This window comes from Dicentrarchus labrax, unplaced genomic scaffold (genome assembly GCF_905237075.1).
Source record: "Dicentrarchus labrax unplaced genomic scaffold, dlabrax2021, whole genome shotgun sequence".
Classification (NCBI taxonomy): Eukaryota; Metazoa; Chordata; class Actinopteri; family Moronidae; genus Dicentrarchus; species Dicentrarchus labrax.
Window position 1 is genome coordinate 18969819 of NW_026136722.1, and position 23472 is coordinate 18993290.

General features: G+C 39.8%; 2 protein-coding genes across 3 annotated transcripts; one reads left to right on the top strand and one right to left on the bottom strand.

Moving 5' to 3' along the window:
* Nucleotides 1–1536: 1536 nt before the first annotated feature.
* fus (FUS RNA binding protein) lies at nt 1537–18413 on the bottom strand. Its single transcript, XM_051388599.1, has 15 exons — nt 18254–18413; nt 16168–16192; nt 15795–15976; nt 15511–15718; nt 14943–15166; nt 14615–14825; nt 10171–10205; nt 7216–7251; nt 6809–6918; nt 6549–6678; nt 6291–6389; nt 6011–6199; nt 5108–5205; nt 4581–4737; nt 1537–3931 (listed from the first exon to the last, which is right to left on the bottom strand). Exons 1-13 carry the CDS (start codon nt 18264–18266, stop codon nt 5189–5191), a joined length of 1479 nt encoding a protein of 492 aa, XP_051244559.1. The 5' UTR covers nt 18267–18413; the 3' UTR covers nt 1537–3931; nt 4581–4737; nt 5108–5188.
* Nucleotides 18414–19072: 659 nt separating this feature from the next.
* On the top strand, nt 19073–22346 carry LOC127356685 (uncharacterized). 2 transcript variants are annotated; one of them, XM_051388677.1, is made up of 5 exons: nt 19073–19176; nt 19744–19928; nt 20019–20189; nt 20686–20878; nt 21650–22346. In XM_051388677.1, exons 2-5 carry the CDS (start codon nt 19785–19787, stop codon nt 21760–21762), a joined length of 621 nt encoding a protein of 206 aa, XP_051244637.1. In that variant the 5' UTR covers nt 19073–19176; nt 19744–19784; the 3' UTR covers nt 21763–22346. The 2 variants fall into 2 exon arrangements, with proteins under 2 accessions (XP_051244637.1, XP_051244638.1); XM_051388678.1 differs by having other exon boundaries at nt 19073–19148.
* Nucleotides 22347–23472: the final 1126 nt, after the last annotated feature.

The following is a 23472-nucleotide window of genomic DNA, read 5'->3' on the forward strand; positions in this document are numbered from 1 at the left end:
TCTAATGGATCAGACTTAAAGGTAAAGATGAGAATATCTGAGTTTATCATGTTTACCGTCTTCATTCGCTGTGTAAACATGATAACATTTGCTAATTAGCAGTGAACACAAAGCGCCCCTGAGGCTGATGGGAAGGTGTTGACCTGTCAGATGGAGAAAAGGGTCACAGTTCATCCCGAGGGAACATGAACACAGTTTGATTCTCTGGGGACCGTAACTTCAGTTTGGATCATTTTATTAAATATTAAACTCATCTATAAATACATAAACATACCCGGATCCTCAGTTCAGTTAATCGATTAATCGTTTGAGCTCTGATATCAACAACCAGTGAAGCTCACACTGAGCCGCTCTCAGTCTGGATATTTACATCGATGTGACTCTGAGCGCTGATTGTGTGCGGTCGTTGTTTGGCGTGTTTGTGCCGGCGTCCTGCAGCTGCTGCAGTTTGTGCTCAGTCAGCAGTTTAACAGTCGAGCTGCTTTTTAATTTGATCCACCGAGTTTATTTTACCACCTGAAATGACCTCAGGGTGATGATTGAAGTTAGTTATTATTATGATCTCTGAGAGTCGGGGGGGGGTTATATCTGTTGATGCACTAATAAAACAGAAGACCAGAGGAGCCTTGGGGCAGTGGTTCCCAACCTGGGGGCCGGGACCCTCAGGAAGGGTCGCTAAAGCTTCATATGGGGGCGCAAAGCCTTCTTGATTTTAAGGTTATTAGACAGACAATGTCTGATATAAACTGTTGTTGTCTATGTGCGGGCGTATATATATATATATATATATATATATATATTATTTTAACAGAAAAAAAATTCTTCTAAGTGAAAGTTTTAAGACATTTAACCTCTTTTATGAAGCTTTTGTTGGTTCGAGGCTCTGACTGAAGCAGTCTGACTGAAGCAGCTCCAGATGAATCACCCTTTCACACAATAGCTGTTTGTTCGAGTCCTTTCACGAGTCCGATAAGAACTATTGAATGTCAGCAGACTTATCCTTAGACCAACAGCATGAGTGAAATAAACTGACATTATAGGAGATTTATGACATGTTCTTCAGTTGTCAGGGCAACAGCTAGTCTACCTCACAGAAATTACTTATAAAGGAATCTACAAGGTTTTATTAACGCGCACACAGTTCCCTTTCTCTCTCTCTCTCTCTCTCTCTCTCTCTCTCTCTCTCTCTCTGCACACTGTATGAAACATTAATCTGTTATTAGACTTATCATCAGTTCATTTGGGAGCTTTAATCATTGCCAGGTTTAAAGAGGAGTGGCAGAGGAACAGGTTTATCAGAGAGAGCGAGCCATCACAACGCTGCCGAGAAGGAAACAGGGACGACATTATTCTCAACATTTCTGAGAATTATGAGGAATTAAACCAGACTCATCACCGAGCTGTGAGAGCAAACAACCTGCCGACCGATGTGTGAAGGACGTAGTGGGCGTCTCCTCGTCTGCAGGCGCTGAAACTTAACGCTGCTCTGGATATCTGAATATATAAAAGGAGTCAATAAGACGCACAGAGCCAACGTTTGGTTTCATCAACAACTTTCATTTGAAAACCAGCACATGCACAATACAAAAAACAACTCATAAATAATAAATACACTGAAACATCTGCACAGACGAGAGGCCTCGTTTACAAAAACTCATCACGATCTTTCCCCCGCTGTGACGTTGTCAGAGGTTGGATACGTGATTCTGAGCACACGCTCTCTACTGAGGGACAAATACTGGTTGTATATGAAACTAGACGACCAAACACATCCACTGCTATCCTGCTATTATTAAGCTCAATTTTGGTGATGGAAAAACTGGTGTTGGCATTTTTAAAAGGGATCCATTGACCTCTGACCCCCAGATATCTGAATGAAAATGGGTCCTATGGGAACCCAGGAGTCTCTCTTTATGTTGATCTCATGCAGCTTCTTGGGGGAAAAACCTTTACAGCTTTTTGAATGTGGTGTAAATGTTTTATTGTACTGTAATATTTCTGCAGACTGGTGCAATAAAATAATCAATAATTCCCTTCAGATGCATCAAAACTAAAGTAAGGAGCCTGTTCTTAAAGATATTTGTGTTAAAATGTTGAGGGAAAAGGGAAAAGTTGTCACAAAATACTCGAGTACAGTAACGTCCAACCTCTGACTCCAGTCCTATACACTGTGTGTGTGTGTGTGTGTGTGTGTGTGTGTGTGTGTGTGTGTGTGTGTGTGTGTGTGTGTGTGTGTGTCATTCCAGCCTGGTTTTGTGTGTCAGCTAACGTTACACATACACACTTTATGCTGGTTGTTATCAGTCACTAACTGACCTCCTCAGGTTGACAGGTGAGAGTCGGGCACGAGTCCAATTAGAGTGACACAGAAAACCTCCGACCGTAAAGAAGCACAAACGATTTTCTGCTTTTGTTTTCTTTTACATTCACGGGAGCGGCTTCAGTTCAGTTTCTGTTATTAAACCTGTTCAAACCGAGGCCTCGGGCCAACATCATGTCAGTGTCTTCATCCTAAACTTTCCTCTGTGGAGTTTGCTCAGAGCTGCATCATTAAAACCACCAAACTGCCATTAAATGTAAAAAATGTCGAGGTGAAGAAGACGCTGAAAGTTGGTCCATAACTGAGATGGATGAGAGAGCACAGTAGGACATTATTGATTAATTGATTGGCCAACAGAAAATGAATCAGCAACTCCTGATAATCACATTCTCCAATTTAGATAAGATAAATTATATTCTCACATTTAAGTGATTTTCTTCTTGATTTGAACAACCTCAGTCTCACTTCCACAGATTCTGGCCATCATTATTATCTGTTGGAAGTCGTTCCCTGACAGTAACTTCACACCAACAACAGAGTGACAGTGAAAACAACTCCGACAGGTTTTTAAATCCCCGACGTCGCCGAAGGTCAGACGAAGTGTCGGCTGTAATCCACCTCAAACCAGAACGACGGCTCGGCCACAATCTCTGCAACCGAATACAAACTTGATTCCCTCCAGACGTATTTTAATGTTTGTCTGCTAATAAAATTATAATTTACACATTAAAATCCTTAAAGTAAAGTAAAGTAAAGTAAAGTAAAGTAATCGACTCCTGAGTGTATGAATATATAAACGATGGTCAGTGTGTTTGTACTGGTGGATCAGGACAGACTGACAGTTATTATGGTTTTTAAATTTAGTTCTTTAATAGTTTTATAGTTCAGTCCAGAGAGTTTACTTGTTTTTATTAGTTTCAGTGTTTTAGTTTTTCTTTTCATTATAAAAGGAAGTCTTCAGAATAACTCGTATAATACAAACACATTCGACCTAATCTGATATTTCCTCTGTACTTTTATTCTACTTTATCATTTCAGTTAGTTTTATATTTTTAATTCAGTTCACCAAAATGTTTTTTCACACCTAGATTTTAGTGAAGTTTCAGTGAAACCTTTTACTACCTATTATTATTATTATTATTATTATTATTATTATTGTTGTTATTATTATTAGACTATTTGTCTATCGATCAGATGATGAATCAGATGTTTAACGAGCTCAGAGAAACTTTAAACTTCCATCAGAAGAATCACTGACTGACAGAGACTTTAATATCGTCCCAACTACATATTAATGAGTCATTAATTATCAGGTAATTCCTGATTGGCTCCTTAATAACACTCCAGGACTGAAACTCACACTCAGGTTGTTCTAAACGAGGCCGCGCTGTGCAAACACCGGACTGAACACCAACAAGAGCTAACTGAAGGAACAGGGATCGTCACATTTCTCTACACACTGGTTCAAAGTGAACAGTTCTATAAAAGGTGAAAGGTCACGGGACCGGGCCCAGCACGGACGACGGTACACACACTGGGCTTTGTGTCGAGGTTTGTCCTTGGTGGGTGAGTTAGTAGGGACGACCTCGCCGCTCCTGCCTGCGGTCACCCCTGGAAACAAAGACAGATTACATCATCAGCATCCGACCAATGAGCAGAGGTGTGTGTGTGTGTGTGTGTGTGTGTGTGTGTGTGTGTGTGTGTGTGTGTGTGCGTGTGGTTGAACAGTGAGAGTTTTACACAACCGAGACGTCGATGTTCAGCAAACACCTTTCAGAGACGTCCTGGTCACACAGTACGCAAACATTCATCGAGTACAAACAACATTTTTATCAAATTACACTTCGGCTCATTTTCCTCGTGAACAGACTTCAGGGTCTTTGGGATTGGGGGGTTACCACTACTGCCTGTAATTTGACGTTTTAAGTCTAATTGATTGTATTTCATTGTCTTTATTTTATTAATGTGTGAGGTTTCTCTGTGTATCTGTACTTATTCCTGTTTGTGCTGCTGTAACATCCACATTTCCTCTCTGAGGGTTCAAAGTTGAACCACAAATCAGTGTAGTTACTCCGACAATGATTCCACTGAAAAGAGCTGATTTTGCTGCAGATTAATTTGGCACTAAAAAGACTGTAAATCCTGTAGTTCAGACTGCTGACGCCTCATATGAGCTGAAACACTGTCTGTACATTTGATGCTTAAACACTTGACATTAAACAAAATGAATCCTAGTTTCAAACGTAGAAGCCTTTTTTACCAGAGAGTGCTGTTTGTTTCTGACCTTGCGTCCATCTTCCCAGGGCCGTATCCTCCCCGGTCGCCCCCTCGGCCCCCTCTGAAGCCCCCGCGGTCGCCCCCTCGGCCCCTGAAGCCGCCCCGCTCAAACCCCCCTCGGCGCTCTCCTCCGTAACCCCCTGACGGCAGAACAAACAATTTGGTGACAATTTGTAAACTCCTGCCAGAGGGCGTCACTGTCACTGCGTCTGACCCCGGGGGGGAAACACACACCTTAGACAAATAAACAGCTTGTGGTTTAAGATGACTCAGTGTCGCTCTATTGTACTCAGATGTAATGAATAGTGTTAGTGAAGTGAGTCACATTAAAGCTATAAAAGAAACAACAACAAAGCTATAAAAGAAACAACAACAAAGCTATAAAAGAAACAACAACAAAGAACAATAACTCCAGTTTAAAGCACAAAGTCCAGTGAATATGAGGATAGTTTACATAATATTTAACACCATCTCGAGTGGTGTTTATTACACAGAGTGCGGAGGTCTAACCTCTGTCCATTGGGGACATCCCACCAGCGTCCTCCGGTTTCGGGGCCTTGCACTGGTTGCACTCGTTACGCCACGAGAAGTTCAAGTTGCCACAGTTGCTGAAGAGAAATGACAGAAAGTATCAACGATAGATCTACAATATCACCACAGAATTATAGTTTATAATCTAACATAGGAGAGGAAATACAATATCTACATTTAATAAAGGCGACACGTCATCAAGATAGTGAATGTTGATACTTAATAAAATAATTAGGACTTTCTAAACTGCCGGCACATCCTAACCCCGACTGTAGTCGACGGGTTCCTGGCTGCGAGTTAGACCCAAGTTTAGGGACGGGCTAAAAGGTGCCAGTGTGAAACTAACAACAACGACGGACACTGGACGACAGGAAATCATCTTTATTTTTGCTGCTTTTTTGTTGCTTTGCTGGCAACACAAACAACATATTTTATATGCTTTATAAACTTAATTTAAAGTTCTAAATAAAAGAAAGAATCAAATATAAGTATCATTTATTTGTTCAGTATATAATCAAAAATATAACAAGAAATATGCTTTTAATGTACTTTTTTATATGTTGTAACTATTTATTGAATATATATATATTTTGTGATATGTATCGTTATCTGGATATGAACAATATTCGGGTCACACAGCTCCAAACAGGGCCGGTACAGGTGCAGTGTGTAGCCCCGGGCTCAGGTTAATCTTGGGTTAACAAGGTGTGTGTGTGTGTGTGTGTGTGTGTGTGTGTGTGTGTGTGTGTGTGTGTGTGTGTGTGTTGTTCCCAGGGCGAACTCTCAGCCCGGAGCTACGATTACACAGAGTGAAGCTGCACAGAAAGTTTCTATCCTGAAACCTCCGGAAATGATCACCAGAATCACCAAATCCTGACTCACGGGTTTGAACACTTCCAGTCTCCAGCTCTCTGTTGCCCCCTCCTCCTCCTCCTCCTCCTCCTCCACCTCCTCCACCACCTCCTCCTCCTACTCCTACTCCTACTCCTCCTCCTCCTCCACCGCTGCCCCCGTTGCCTCCTGGGAAACCTCCACCTCGACCCCCTCCGAATCCACCGCGACCCATCGGCCCTACGCAGAGCCAAGAAACAGAAATTAGACTGGAAACAACTCGTACTGCTATTACAAAATGTCATCCTTCAAAAGCTCAGTAACAGCTCACCTCCTCGTCCTCGACCTCCCCTCATCCCACCTCGGCCTCCGAAGTCGGCTCTGCGGGTTGCAAAAGACACCTTGATAGGATTGCCATTGAAGTCTTTACCTTCCGGGGAAAAACAGGAGTGAAAGGTTGTAAGAAGCTGAACTGAGGCAAGAAATAAAACAGCTGAGAAATAAGACCAAACTCAGATTCTAGGACCTTGTTTTACATGTAATGAGTAAGTAAGAGCTATCAGCCAAAGCTCGATGAGGATCAACTCACCATCAAACCAGTCGATGGCGGCCTTAGCTGAGGGGGGGTCATCGAAGGAAACTGTGGCCTCCCCCTTTAGCTTCCCCGTCTCTCTGTCTGTGTACAGGTTGATCATTGGGAGGCCGGTCTTCTTGTTGACCTGAGAGGATGGACAGACAGGCAGGCAGGCAGGCAGGCAGGCAGGCAGGCAGACAGACAGGACATGATTTTAAAGACGTATAAAATTATTGACCCAGCAGCAAAAATGTGTAAAATACGAGCAGACTTACCTTAATGATCCCGATCTGCTTAAAAAAGTCTGCCACTGATTCAACAGTGTAGTCGTCGCCCAGGCCTTGCACGAAGATGGTGTTATTATCAGAGTTATCCTGGTCTTGCACTGTAACAGGAGGAGAAGTTAGACTCAGATTCTGACCTACAACTACTGACTGGCACTAAAACGAAGCAAACTGATTCTTGCTATTAACACACAACATCTGAAATATTATGTCCTTATAAAGTTGTTCAGGTGAACCTGTCGGCTGTTTGCACTCGCTTCGAGGTGTAAAAGCTCCAATAGTGTGTACATTTTAGTTACTGTACCTGTCGTGGGTCTGGAAGGTTATTTGATTAAGTTTCAGCTTTTGTTTGTACATTTTCTTAATATAATTTTTGAATAAAACAATACAAAACTTACTGAAGCCGGGTCCTCCATGTCCCGGGTCTCTTGGTCCTTGAGAAGGCAAAAAAGAAGAACAGAAATTAGTTGTGGAAAAGAATAAATGAAAACCAAACACACACAAACACCAAATCTGTATATTAAATGTTATTTTATCTCCTCGTTCCAACCAGCTTCTAGTCACTCTGTATGTACACATAATTTCTAAATTTAGACACATTTTTCACCAATGTCGTCTTCCACCCGTGTAACTCTTTCATCACCTCTTCCATCACACCATTTGTTAGCAGAGGACAATAAGTAGCTGACATTATCTTTAAGTCCCCACGAACAAGCGTACGAAACAAGCTTGCCCACATTCTTGCCTGTCTTCGAGTAGATTTTATGCATCGGAGTAACAACCGTAACTCCTCTCACACAGCTTCACAGTTTCATGGGGTTTTGGTTGTAATTCTATAACACTTGCAGAGTCAATGTATTTGTGTTGATGCGTTTTCTTTCCTTTCACACAAACTTTACCAACTCTTCCAACACCGTGCAACACGATCCCCCTTTTTTAAAAAGTATTTACACCTTCAACTCACATGGTAACCCCTGTCATTTATCCACTCCTTTGTCTACTTTGGTTTTGCACATGGCTTTAACAAAGGATTCTGGGAAATTGTCCCAACGTATATCTTGGAAATAAGAAACACCATGTTTGTCATTCTGAGAGCGTTTTGTTATTCGGTAGTCACGGTTAGCGACACTTCACCCATTCATAAAAAAACCAACTTCCAATGAAGTTTCCAGAGAGGTGAACTGAAACACCTGAGACGTGTTGTGGTTCCTTAGGTCCCGTCAGCTTTTGGAAGATGGCCTGCACACTGTGTCATTAGCAGCTGGATTTACCAGAGTTTCTGGAATTTAAAACAAAGTCCCTTCTCTTCATTGTCTTTGGAAGCCAAAAAACCTTTGGCATCAACACGACATTTGAACCACTTAGGTAATAAAACTGGTGTGACTGTGAAAGCAAATCATTTTTCAGCACAGAGGTCATCGTTGTTCTTCTGTCGCTCTGTGAACTGACCAGACGACACTATTCTTGGAAACAGCTGGCAGTGATACCTGTTCCATGACGCTGCCATGTCACCCCACTGATGCACAGGTATCAGTGTGAAAGATTAAACTCTACATTTCAACTCAGATCTCAAGTCTCAATTCCACGTGGGACCGAGAGATTGGTAAATTCATTTCATGTTCTATAAGTGACATTAATGAATGTGTCTGTATTTTTCTGTACAGTTTATCTGAATATCTATAGATGTTTCATTATAATAGCACCTTCCCCCATAAGTTGAACAACTGGTTCACACTGAAACTACAAACTCTGCTACTGTAAAGTGTTTTTATCGCTGATATTTTGTGACGTTTGTTATTATTTAATGTAAAATATCACCTGAAGTAATAATCAGAGTCTCTCCGGGGGTCGTAGAGACAGTGGACAGCAGCCTACCCACTGGTCTGGGAGCTGCTCCGCTCAGGACCACAAAGCTGTACAGAGTGGAGAACCTTTAGATCTGCACTCCGCACTCTGCAGGACTTTTACAACAGAAGGTTCAGAACCAGATTTAAGTCGGATTGTGAAGGATCCACCACCTCAGTAAGACTATTCCAGCTTCTACACAACTCATCTGTAGCCACGAGCCCAACACAGAGAGACACTCGTCTCCCTCCAACCATCAGGACGGTGAACTCTGACCTCTGTTTGTCCTTGGACTCGTACAGCACATTGTCCTCTGTTGTAGAGTTTAATGTTTTATACTCAGACCACCTACAGACCGGGTGAATATGCACACATTTAATACTCAAACATATATTTATATTGTGTTATGTTGGAATGTTTACCTTATTTTTATCCCTGATTCTAGTTATTATTCACTACATATCGTATATTGTTTGTTTATGTAACAATAAAACTTTTTAAATCCTTGAATGATGCAGTTTATAATAGTAACTGCAGGGCTTGTTTGCAGCAATGGAGCCACTTAAAAAACAACAATTACAATTTAATTACGGCAATAAAACGTCGATATAATTATACATAAATTCTAATTACATAATTAATATCATCGTAAGTAAAACCTACAAAATACACTTCCTGACAAACTATATTTTTAATGGTGAACACATTATGTTACCAACTTAAACATTAACTACAGTAGATGTCAACACTGGAGCTTAAGAGTAAACCTCCAGTTGTAAACCTATAACATACAATCATACTAATTAGAGGTGGTAAACACACATTGCACGTGGTTCACTCATACAATGGAGGGAGTTGCGTGATGAAGCTCTAATAGGGGCTGGTGTATTGTTCCAACTGGACTACCACACTGAAATCACACGCTTCCCTTCCATTTACAGTACAATGTGAACCGGATCAGGTTGCAGATACCTAATAAAATTCACAGTTGTGCAATCAAACCAGTTTTTACTATTCAACTGATCTCTGAACAGCCGGACCGAAACTTGCTGTCAGGGGTCCATGTGACACACAACTTGGATCTGGTTTTGCAAAGTCTGCGGCATGGCGTACTTTTCTTATCTCATTTCTTTTGTTTCTCCATCTAATTCATCAAACACTGCGAGGTGTATGACTCTTACGTGACCGGACGAAAGCTCTGAACTCCCATCCATCAAATTCCAACACCAAAGCTGCAAGAAGATGGAGCGGCTGAAGCCATAATGTGCTGTTTAACTCCCTCTGCTGGACATTTACTAACACTGAGTACCTGAGAGTTGTATCCATTCAGATAACATAAACTGTTCTTACCTGTGCATAGCATATATATATATATAAACACAATCACACACTTTAATGATCACCCGCTTCATGCTTTAAGTCTACTGATCTTCCCTCCGTTTAGCTTCGACTCTTCAAACTTCAAACCTTTTGTTTTTTTTTTGTTGTTGTTTTTTTTTGTCACTTACCACCAAACTTATTGAATCCTCCACGATCGCCCATTCTGATGAGGAGGAAGAGAGAAACGACACGCATTGAAGGCTGGGTGCTGACAGCGATTTCTCTCAATGGGTTGTGGGTAACCTTCACTCTTTCACACAGTCTCTTAATTAAACCCACCCCTCTTCGTTTCGGGCACTCGTCCTACTGAAACCCCTACGTAATCTCAGGTCAGAGTCTCTTGAATGTACCTCGAAGGACAAGAGGCCAGTTTAAAGACCTTGTCATTATATGTTCAGAAGCAGCTGTAATTTGCATTTTTTTTTAACCTTTTAAGTTCTATTAAGTGACTTGTTTGCACCCATTTTCTTTCATCAAATCACTTCTTTTGTGTCAATTAACCAACCCAAACATTAACACCATTGATCCCTGGATGGATGTTTTGTTTTAGGTCTCAGACAACCTTTACTCTTTACACAAATTGCAGTAAATCCAAATGTTTTCTTTGAGGCTTTTTTCTCATGATCTCTCAAATGATAACAAAAAAGCAATTTAAAATCGTTTCTCTAACTACAAGAAGACTATTAACTGTTTGTAGATATCCCAAATGATGGCTTAAGAGCAGAAAGCCAGCCTGGAGAGAAGGTAAAAGCCTAGGAGAAGATTCAAAGATTGATTAAAGCAGAGTATGACACAGTGATCCTGTAAGGGCTGGTTGGGAAGGTGGAGGTAACAGGTGACAAAGGCAGGCGATGGGAATGTATTGTGGCGTGTTAGTGTGCGGTAGGAGTCAGTGCCACAGTTTACGTCCCGTGTTGGCAAAAAGACACTCGTGAGGAGGTAAAAACCCCACCCTATTGGCTTCAGACTTAACAGTTTGTAGGAGCTTACTGGTCAAGCTAGCTGTTTTTATTTACACACAACTTTCTAACTAACTTTAGAGTTACAGTTTGTGCTTCATTATACCAAGATAGCAAGTACAAGACACGGTTTTTACTTACACGTTCCTCCATTGTTAAATATTAAATCAAGATAACTGATAAACCACTTTAACTCTTCAATACATAAAAGATATATACCGTAAAACTTCAAATAAAAGCAGGGTCCCTAATAGACGCAGGTCTCTTTTAAAAGCCTGGTGTGGCTACTCGTTTTGACAAATAAACGCAGGTCTCCAATAGAGGCCTGGTCTGGATTTTATAGAAATTATCTCATGTATAAAACCCACCGGGTCGCCCGCTTCAGCGAGCTTTGAGTCGTTTTGATCTCCTGTTTAAAATGTTTAAACTTTTGTCAGTATGTACATAATGAACATCGTTAGATCAGTTATAGATTCTCCACAATTCAATCGTTCACTATATTTTACGAAAACTATCAACAACAAAGTATAACGTTAATTCATTCTGACTTACCGGTAACATGGTAAACAAGAGAGATGGAAAAAAAACCTCTGAAGCATCATAATCATCATGTTAGTCGTCAAATTTGCTGAACAAAACCTCAAGAGAAGCAGCAGTTAGAGTTTAGTTTAGTGTTGTGCTAAAGGAATTAAAGGCCTGTCCCAAATAGAGGCCTGTCCCCAATAAAGGCAGGGGGAGTTCAGTGATTTAAGCAAATAAATGGGCTATTATAAGAAGTTTTACGGTATGTATATATATTCAACAGTGATTTTGTGACAGATTTGAGGGATTGACTTCTGAATATCGTAATGGTGGGGGAAGGAGACTCTAATATTGTCCATAATGGATGAGAGAACATACAATGAAATGGTAAACTGATTTGTCTGTGACTTCATCACCAACATCATAAGGTTACAATAAAGTACATGAGATATTGTAACCCTCGATAAGAAAACAAAAAACATCAACTTACCAGTTTCTGCTTCATAGTTTTACTCATTCAGTGATCTTGTTGTAAAATCTCTTTTCTGTTCTGTATAATTTATTTGGTTTATATAAGTTTGTCCCCCGACCCATAATCCATTTTTCTGTATTCATCTTTTTCTTAAAGCAGCAACAAGGATTTTTCCCTTAGTGTTGATTGTGGCGCCCCCTGTGGACAAAGGCGGTAGTGCTTCCACCACCTCGTTTCATTGATTTCAAGGGGGAATCCGACCCGATGAAAACATTAAGAATAACTACATAGAAATAGCTTCTCACTGATGGTCTGAGTTTATGTAAGTTAACATAAATGAAAACTGTTTTATAACCTCCTTCTAGTACATTTAAGTTTGAACAGCCTCTTCAGGTTTACTCAATTTATTATAATTGGGTCAAATGAGTTCAGTTAATCAGAAAGCAGCTTGTGAATGGCAGACAACTCTCAACATTGCTCAGCGACTCACAAACAGACATCACAAATTCATTCTCAACCTGCGTTCGATGGATAAAAATAGCAACTGGGACACAAAGATACAGAGAAATTCATCATTAGTATGTAATTATTTTAGGTTTCTGTGCCATAGTATATATATATATATATATATATATATATAATTTTAATTGTTAGTAAAAACATGAGGTAGCACCAACTTGCCACTTATCTTAGTCTAGTCTATCTAGTTGTAGAAACTTGTCAGACCCTCTTAGTGACTTCTAAAAAGCAACTAGTGACTAGTGACCATCAGGGAAAAGACGATAAATATATTCAGCGCCGGGGTCTCTCCCTCTCCTCTTGGGATGTTTTAACATGAGAGAGCTGCACCTAGCTGGCTTTTGTTTGCCGTTACACACATTTCAGATCTTACTTGTAGATATCACTTGTTGTAAAGCAGATTAGAGGCGACAGCTGCAACACCACCACACACCAGTTACAGCCAAATCACCATTTAATACCACCATCATACGCTTATATGTTTCCTTTTAGTTTACACAGCGTTTGTTAGTTGTTGTACAAGGAGACACTGATCTGTCAGTGCAGATGTTTGCCATTAAAAGCTTTTGTATTTGTGCTGTTGATCTTTATCATAAACAGGTTTACTACAGGTGCCTTTAAGTTACATTTCTAAAAGTTTCCCTTTTTCCTTCCCACTTTTGTTCGCTTTCTGTTGAGAGTTGGGTCAGCCAGTCCAGCAGTAAACTGTCGTAACTGAACTGACTGAGAGCTGGACACAGTTTCATTCATCCATTTTAATACTTCATTGCTTTTTGTGGCGATATTGATAATGTAAACTTTGGTTTCTGACCAGCATTCAGCCACAAGGACCTTAACTTAATGAGCCCAACATCAGCGACTCCAAACCTCCTCATATAATCTGAATTTTACCCAGTTTACAAGCTCAACTCATTTAAAGCCACTCCCTTTCTGTTGGACCCAGGCAACCATGTTTTAAACATATACAGTTTCCTTTTGTGAGCTCTGGGCTGGTTTAATGTGTAGCATCCAGTAGGCTGGGTAATAATTTAAATGGATTACTTCCAGTGGTATCATATCACGATGATATGATTATAGCGTGTTACTGTTTTACAATCTGTTGTCGGTTAAACCATCGATTACAAGCGAACAGTAATGTTTCACACAAGCTTTTACTGATGAAATGAATCAGGGTTCACAGTTCATTGCATCAATTTAAGTTTGTTTTACACAGGATGTTGCACCGTATTGTTAATATTAACATTGTGATATGTGATATCTATCATACCGCCCGTCCACAGGCAGTGAAGGACACTAAAGGTGGGTACGTTGACACTCCCTGTCCTCAAATATCTCAGGGAGGTTCTGCAACAACACTTTTAATATGTTTGTGTTCACCTAAGAAAGGTGTGTGTTTGGTATTCAGCTCAGAAAACAAAGAAAATTTTGTGCAGACGTCACTGCAGACAGAAAACATATCGATTGCTTTGTGGCATTTTCCTGGAAAGTAAAAGATGCTCCGATACCCAACACTGATCCCGGAAGATTTGTGTTAAATAATTATTATTTAACAAGCTGAATATAACTAACCCTGTACGGCTGCTGCTGTTGTATGAACAAATACATACAGAGACATTAAACTTTTATATATTATCACGTCTGACAGTCAGTCACATTGGCTAACGCTACACTAACTCAACTCCACACCATCCGCCCTACTCTGACTCTGATTGGCTGGTACTCGTTGCCTCAGTTGATTTGGGTTGGTTGGATTAGGTTAGGGTGAGAATATCAAGGTAAGCCAATCAGAGACAGAGTAGGGCGGTTTATGACTTCAACATCCTGGTGGGGGAAAAACAGGACGCTGCTGGGAAGTAGCAAGGTGTATCGGATGGTACTCGCTGATACTCGATCCAGCATATTGGGTTGTATCTGAGGCATTTCTGATATATTGGTGTCAACCCTGAGTGAGTGAACACATCAGCACACACCTCTCAGTGGCTTTAGCATGTAGCTACAGATGCTACAGCTCCACGTGTAACCAAAGGTGAGGAAACATTGACACGAATCACTGTACTCAGGTTGATAACATGGACACGAGATCAGTCTTTAAACACTTACCCCATGCCTCCTCTTCCTCTCGGTCCGCCTCGGCCACCTCGGTCAAAACCGCGATCGTATCCGCCACCGCCGCCGCCGCCACCGCCGCCACGTCCTCCAAATCCACCCCCGCGGCCCCTGCCTCCACGTCCATCCTGACCGTAACCTCCATCAGGACCACCGTACCCTCCACCTCCTCCTCCGCTCAACGGCGGGCTTTCATCTCCGTATCCTGAGGAAGAGTTGAGACAATCAGACCTCCACAGATTTACCGTCTACGGCTACGTAACAGCAATTTTTATTCAAGTCAATCCAGAAAACAGTGTTACGATTTTTCCAGAAATCTCACCTCCACCTCCACCGTACTGGCTCTGCTGACTGTAGCTCTGAGGAGGGGGAGAGTTGTAGCTCGGAGGCTGGTTGTAGTGACCTCCTCCGTGTTGGGATGATTGCTGGTGGCCCCCGCTGCCCCCGTAGCCACCAGTCTGACCGCCACTGCTGCCGTAACCACCTCCGCTCTGTCCGCCGCTCGGTGGCTGGTTGTAGCCGGGAGCCTGCGAGCTCCCTTCATAGCTGTTGGAGGGAAGAATAAGTATTAAAAAAAACTAGGGAGCACTTGAGAGAGAACACTTTTCTTTATGTACCGACCTCGAGAGGATCGTTAGCTTTAAAGCTTTAATCAACAGATTCAGGTTTTCGAGCAGTTCGTGGTAGATTTAGATCGATCCAGGGGTCCGATGTAGGTTTGTACAAATATTTGTTTTCCGATGTAAAATGGACGCAGTGAAAGTATGTATGTCTCACATTTCATCACCCACATCCCTCCAGAATCTGTCCTCCTGTCCGAACGGGCCTTATAAGATATATAATGATGGTGATTATATAATATTAAGTCTGTAAATGAGAAGCTGTCCTACCCTGAGGAGGATGAGGAAGGAGGCTGCTGCTGGCTGTACCCAGAGAAGGATGACTGCTGGTTGTAGCTCATGCTGGAGGGCTGGTTGCTGTTGTATCCTCCAGAGCTATAGGACTGACTGGAGTGATTATAACCACTGCCGCCGCCGCCGCCGCCGCCGCTACCACCACCGCTGCCACCCTGGTTAGAAGACGGAGAACCGTATCCTCCTGCGAGAAGAGAGGAGATCGGCGTTAACCATAGAACAATGTGTTAGTGAACAACTGTTCCTGAGTCTTCCTCTACCTGACGAGGGCTGACTGTAGCTGCCGTATCCTCCCTGGTTGTAGGAGCCGGAGCCGCTGTCCGAGCTCTGGTTGTAGCCTCCGTAGCCCTGCTGGCTGTAACTCTGGCCGGAAGACTGACCGTAGCCCTGGTTGGAGCCGCCACCGCCACCGCCACCTCCACTTCCACCGTAGGACCCATAGCTGCCGGTAAAGAGCAAATAATAATCACTAATAATAATTTACAGTTTCTGTCCTAGAGGTTTATATTAGACTGACGGGAGCGATCAAAGCTTTATATAAAACATATTATAATATATTTAAAAACTAAACAAATGTCCTTTATATAATATCTGTTAATCCACTGACCCCCGAGGTTAAGAAGCTCTACTCACCCCTGGGCAGATGTTTGGGAATAATCTGTGGAATAAACCAAACGGAGTGTTAATATTACTTATTATTAAATAAGTTTCGACATTTAAAAGCACAGATCTAATATGGCTGATCCAAATGCTACAAAGCTTCATTACAACTACAGAACATAAAGGGTTCAAAACAATTAGAAATTATAAACGTTGTATTGTCTGTTATTCTAACGTATTAATGGGAGGATGAGCGATTAACCAGCAGTGTAATAAATTCAGCTTTTATTTATTTAAAATATAACTTTTGTAGCATTGAGCTTAACATGATGTTGTTATTGTTCATAAAGAAAATACATGTAGTTGTTTACTATAAACCATCATATTAACAGATCTTATGGAAGCTTGTTTCCACCAATGTGACCAAAAAAAGATTATGTAAGTCATTATAATGAGACACTCAATATTCTGACTTAATATCTCAAAATAATTAACTAATATTTCACAATAATAACATAATATAGAATAGAAAGCCTTTACTGTCACTGTACACATGTACGATGAGGTTAGAAAACCAACTCCAATAGCAGTGCAATTATCAAAATATATACAATATAAACACAGGACATAAAGTAATAGTACAAAAAGGAGGTAAGGTGCAAAGAGTGTGAACATTTGCAAATAAATACGGTGTTATATATTTATATATATATATATATTGTACATTGTATGATACTGCACAGTAGGTATGTTTGTAGGTTTAACAGTGTTTAATAGTGACTGAAGAGAGTCCGGGTGGATGTGAGAGTTCAGAGTGGTTATTGATTTTGGGAAGAAGCTGAAGTCTGTTTGTTTTAGTCCTAATGCACCTGTAGCTCAGCAACAGGTCAAAGCCAGGGTGGGAGCTGTGTTTGGTGATATTATCATAATAATGACTAAATATCTTATAATAAAGACTTAATATCTAATAATGACTTAATATCTCGTAATAACAACAATATCATATAATAATGACTCATATTTAAAATAAAGAATGAATATCTTATAATAATGACTTAATATCTTATAATAAAGAATTAATATCAAATAATGACTTAATATCTCATAATAACAACAATATCTTATAATAAAGACTTAATATCTAATAAAGACTTAATATCTCTTAACAACAACAATATCATATAATAAAGACTTAATATCATATAATAATGACTTTGAGATACTAAGTAAATATTTAGAGACATTACAATGAACTGAGCTTCCATATATAATATATTACGTATTTAACATATATTAAATATTATATATATATTAAATATATATATAATATTTAATATATATTAAATATTATATATATTAAATATATATAATATTTAATATATATAATATTTAATATATATTAAATATTATATATATTTAATATATTATATATTAAATATATAATATATTAAATATTATATATTTAATATATTATATATATTAATATATATAATATATAATATATTAAATATTATATATTTAATATATTATATATATTAAATATATATAATATTTAATATATATTATATATTATATATATTAAATATATATAATATTTAATATATATTATATATTATATATATTAAATATTATATATATTTAATAAAGCAAATATAATATATTTAATATATATATATTATTTATATTATATATTATATATTAATATGTTATATATAAATATATATATAAACTATAACCCGCGTTAAACCCGCAGTGCTGAGGGGGGGGAGAACCGGGTCAGTAGCACAAGCGAGCTAACAGCTAGCAGCTAGCAGCTAGCAGCTAACAGGGCACGGAGCCATATAAATTAGACCGGAGCCCGTTTAGCTTAATGCTAACGGCAGATAATCGGTGCTAACTAACCGGTGGAGGTTTCCTCCGGTCGGATAACGGTCGCTAACAGACTCTTCTGTATTCTTTTAAACATTAAAAATAAAAACATTAGCAGCTGTTCAACAGATATATAAACAACAATAATAATAATAATAATAATAATAATAATAACAATAAGCAGCTAACTCGCCCGTTAACCTCCTGAATGTGTCTGCGGCTCTACACCGATAACCGGACTCTCTCTTACCGTTAGACGACATTTCAACGGACGAAGGAACAGCCGGTAACCGTAAACCCCGCAGATCAAACAGCGAGCTGTTTACTGACTGACCCGAGGAGGAAGAGGAGGAGGAGGAGGAGGAGGAAGATGGATGCACGAACACCGGCGTCCCTTTAACGGTCCACTGCTGCAGTTCCTCCTGCCACCGCAAGGGGCGGGCGGAGTCACCAATCAATCAATCAATCAATCAATCAATCAATCAATCAGATAAATAACACTTATTACTATTTATATAATTTATAATATCATAATTCAATAAGTAGATTTATTTATATGGTAAAATTCAGACAAGAGGCAGTTTTAAAGTGTTTTATAGACACAAAGAAGGAATTAATAATAATAAAATAAAACGAGAATAAACTAATACTATTGATGTTTACAATATACAATATAAATATAAATAATAATATAGAATGTTAAAATGATCTATTACATTACAATATCTAACAACTATATAGAGAAAATAAAATATAATGTTACAATATGCACATAAACATTTAAAAACAGAACAAATGAACATTATAATACAATATATATAAATACAATCTATAGAAGTATCTGGTACATTTTATACTGTTATTTATACTTTAATCTATGACAATAAATTCATATTTTATAATCTGAACATGTGATTTCAATATAAGATCTTAATGGAGTTGAGTAACATGTTTAATATTATATAATAATAATATTATATAACAGAAACTGTAGTGTATTATATGCTTATATGAGGTTATATGAAGTTAAATCTTTTACAGACTGACAGACACTTTAAAAGTAAACTTGGATTTTAATGTTTCTGTTTGTTTTTGTTTTCTCGTCACCATGACGACAAAGTTTCACCAGGAGCAACCTGACACAGGTGAGTCTCCACAGAGCCGACGATGAAGGTAAATCAGCACTGATTTACTTTATTCTCTACTTAATTATATCTTTCTATTGATTACTTCCTGTAAAGCTTTGACTCAATAATCATTAATTATTGATTAATGTCAGTATTTAATGATTGAGTGCAGTTTATTAGAATATGTTGAGATTAAAGACGTCGGTTGGGGTTATATAAGTTATATTTGTTAGCTCGTACAAACACTAATAATAATATAATGATAATAATAATAATAATTACACACAGTCTGTTCATTCAGTCAGTCTACAACTCCCCTAGTTAACATAAGCTGTCACTTTTATCTTAATCATAACTTTTCAAAATAGATTAGTGTAGCATGTAGCAGCTGTGGTTCAGGAGGTTCAGCGGGTTGTCCACCCATCAGAGGGTTGTCGGTTCGATCCCCAGTGTCCTCGAGCGAGACACTGGACCCCAAACTGCTCCATGTGAAGGTTTATAGTCTGTCTGATATAAATTACAACCAGCAGATTGTTAAGGTTTATAATTTAAACACATTTCTCTGAGAGTCAAGCAGGAACTGTTTCTGTATTTTCCGGTTCATCTGCTGAAGTCCGGACCAGAACCAGAACCCTCTGTTACTGAGGCGTGGACATGAGCAGTCTGATGGACCAGAGCTCGGCCCACTGTGGCTGTCGCTGTCAAAGTAAAGCAAAGACCTCCAAACCGAGACATCTGCATCAGAGCACCCTGAACCTGGGGGACACGGCACCAAGCTACTCCACCACCCACAACCAGGTCGGCACACTGCTCCAGCGGGTTCAGGGGTCCGGGTTGAGGACGGTTCTTTGTGGCATCTTCATCATTTTGCCTCTTTGTGTTCGTCAGAGTTATTCTGGAAGGTCGGCCGACGGACGTCCTCTCCTCTTCCACCTGAGAGATCCCAGCTTCCCCTCGCAGCACCGGACCCGGCTGGACCTCAGTACCGACACCACAGCGCTGCCGTGTGCGCTGCAGTCACACACTACAGAGGTGCACAGTGCCAAACACATCACACCGGTAAGGCTGCAGCATGATGAACTCCAGATATAACATCAGGACTTCATCACTCCGAGAATCTCTTTAATGTAGTCTGATGGTTTCAGATCAACAATGATGTCATCTACTGCGTCTACCTCTATGAATATTTAAATATTGTTCATTTATAAAGTCTCCTTCTTCTCTGTAAAGTTCTCGATGTATCAGGTCGAGTCCACCACGTTTCTACAGTAGCCCAGAAAGGTCAAACCTAAACACTGGCTTTGAAAAGAGCCTTTTGTGTTCTCGTAGTTTCTCCCACACTCTTCACATGTTCACACTGTTCTCACTGCTACGTCCTCAAATACAGACGCGAGGGGTGTTCAGTTAGTTGCAATCCTACACACTTTAATAGGTATCCTTTGATTCAGGTATCATTGTCTTCACTCGTCACAGTTTATTCATTCTGTAAATTAAACAAACTCTCAAACAGACTTTTTGTCCCTCACACCTTTCTGTATCTCCGGTCTTCCTCCAGAGGATGGACCCGAAGGTGGAAAACTGGGCCCGGTATCGCAGCGGCCGGGCCGTCAGAGAGGTCACCAACCCGCAGGATCCATCAGAGTACTGGACCACCTACCAAACGGAGCTCAGGGTCCCAGTAAGCGACCGCTCGCCACCGCTGGCAGGCGGCAGACCAACACAGTGGCACCAACACAACATACTGACAGGTAGTCAGAATAATACAGATATTTATGATTATTATTACAATTAATGTTTCTGTTTTATTAATACTGGCTAAACAAGACAAGACAAACAATAATGTAACAAGAACAAAAGAAGAATAACAAACAAACAAGGTTATTAAAATAATTACATAGTGACAGGTTGAGTGTAGAATACACTATAGTATCTATGCTCTTCCCTTCATGCTGTTCTAATTCGCAAAGGTTAATGGAAACTAGTTTACATATTGGCTTTGCAGTGTATGAACTTGAATTCAGATTGTTCTTGATTAAATATAAATGCAACAGATAAAGATTTGTGACTCGGTCGGTGGGCAGAACACTGAAAACACTGCTGTCACTTTTGATTGTTTTATTTTGAAAGTATTTGCAGGAAGTCCTTGTATAGGGTGTAGTGACAGGTGACCTGAGTGTATATCGACTCATGAGTGTTCACTGGCCTCCAGTGGCCACAGGGAGGAACTGCAGCCTCTCATTAGTGTGTGTGATTAAAAGTATAATAATTGGACCAGGATTGACCTTCAAACAGAGTTATTTTAGTTTTTCTGTATTTTAATTTCAGTTCCCTAAAATGTTTTTTCACACCTTTACCTTTACTATAGATTTTGACTGAGCTCATTTCTGAGTGTGAAAACATCCTTCTATTGTCTCTGCACAGACACTCAAACATCCCACTGCAGGTTTCTGCACACAGACTGCATTATCCCTCCTGTGTGGGTTTGATTACAGTGTATTCATCACTCGTGTCCTCTGCAGGTGAACAGAGGCCGATGGTTGGTCCAGGGAAGCCCAGCAGACGGTCCAGGGACAAGCTGCTGTGGGCGGCGAGGCGCTGGGAGACGGACTACTCTGCACTCAGACTCTACTGACGCACATCACAACAATCACACTGCAACGCTTCAATATTAATGATCACTGCTGTCTGGTTTGATGTTTTACTTCGACTGATTCCCCCTCTGCAGATTACAGAGAATATTCAGTGTCAGCAGACGTCTGACTCTATGAACTGAAGTAAAAACTGGGAACAGGCCTGGAGGGAAACCACAGGGAGTCTCAGTCACATAAGATATGCAGCAAGATATTTTAAGATCAGTCTGAAGGAGGCAAACAACGTATGGAGGAAGAAAAAAAGATCTGTAAGACATTATAATGATAGACTTACAAAAAATAAAGACTTATGTGAAACTATTGAGAAACTTTCTCAGGATTTTAATTTAAATACACTCAAAATAACAACATTGTGATACTAAGTCATTATTTTTTATAAAGTTTCTCATTTAATGTCTTAAGAGAATCTAGAAAAGGGCTTCCATAAATACCAGAGAGACCACAGAGCGGCTTTAATTGGTAGACTAAGTCCCATGAAACTGGTAAAAATATCCATTGTTTATGTTCTCACACTGGAACACAGAGAGAAATTAAATCAATAAGTGTGACGACGTTACAGCTTTTACTTTGTGTTGATGTCTCATTGTTTCTGTTTATAATACATGTTCAGTCTTTCAGCGTCCTAATGAAGTGCCTTTCCCTTTATGTTGTGTTGGATTAGATTGGTGTTTGTAGATCAATACAAAATCAAATCAAACAGCACAAACAGTGAATGTACGGATGAGCTAGGCTGAACTTTGCACAGACATCCAGTACTCTTACGTCACATGACTTGTTTCACTGTCCTGAACCACAAACTGTGAGGATTGTTTGTCCTGTTGAAGTTATTTGACAGAATTTGCTGAAAGGAGGAAAGAGTTTGAAGGGAATGGCTTCTTTCCTTTAGCTGTTTAAAAAAGGGACATTCAAACATTTTATAATAGAAAACTTCCTCATCTCCGGCCCAGATTGCCACATTTCACTGTTTCCTCCATTTCTGCCACATCGTTCAGTTTAAAGCTGCAGTTGGTGACTTTTATAGGAATAACTTTCACTATATCCTGACAGTACAACAGGAGATAATCTGTGAAAACAGGAGGAGGAGCCAGAGGAACCTGATGTTTCCACAGATTCTGTCTCATGTTCTATCAGGATATAGTGAAAGTTACAGCAGCTTAGAGAGTATCAGGACTCCCACACATGCAATAATATATAATCTGAGCACTGTGGGACAGTGAGAGAAGATGTAAACAGACATTACCACCTTTTAAAACAAACAGAATTCCAACAGGATGAGCTCTAGTTTTGGTCTCTACCAGCGCCTGAAACAGGTCTGTTCTCACGGTTACTGAGGGCCGGCTCCTCTGATGTTTACTTAATTACTTATTGTGTACCGTCCCCTCCGGAGGGGTATTGCACAAAACCAGGATAAGGGATTAAGCCGGGATATGTTTGTTATCCTGGCTGAATTTAGCCTCAAGTCGGTTGCATGAAAGCAGGTTAAACTTATCCCGGCCAAGTTACTATGGTGATTTATTCTCTGCAGTTAGCCTGCTCCAGACCAGGCTAACAGCCAGGCTAACATTGATCCAGGTGATTCACCTGTATTTCCACCGTCAGTCCTGTGAGGAATTAATGTGTTTTACAGCATGTCCATGGTCTTTCTAAGTATGTTGCATCATTTTAATTATCCTGCATTCAAATATTACATA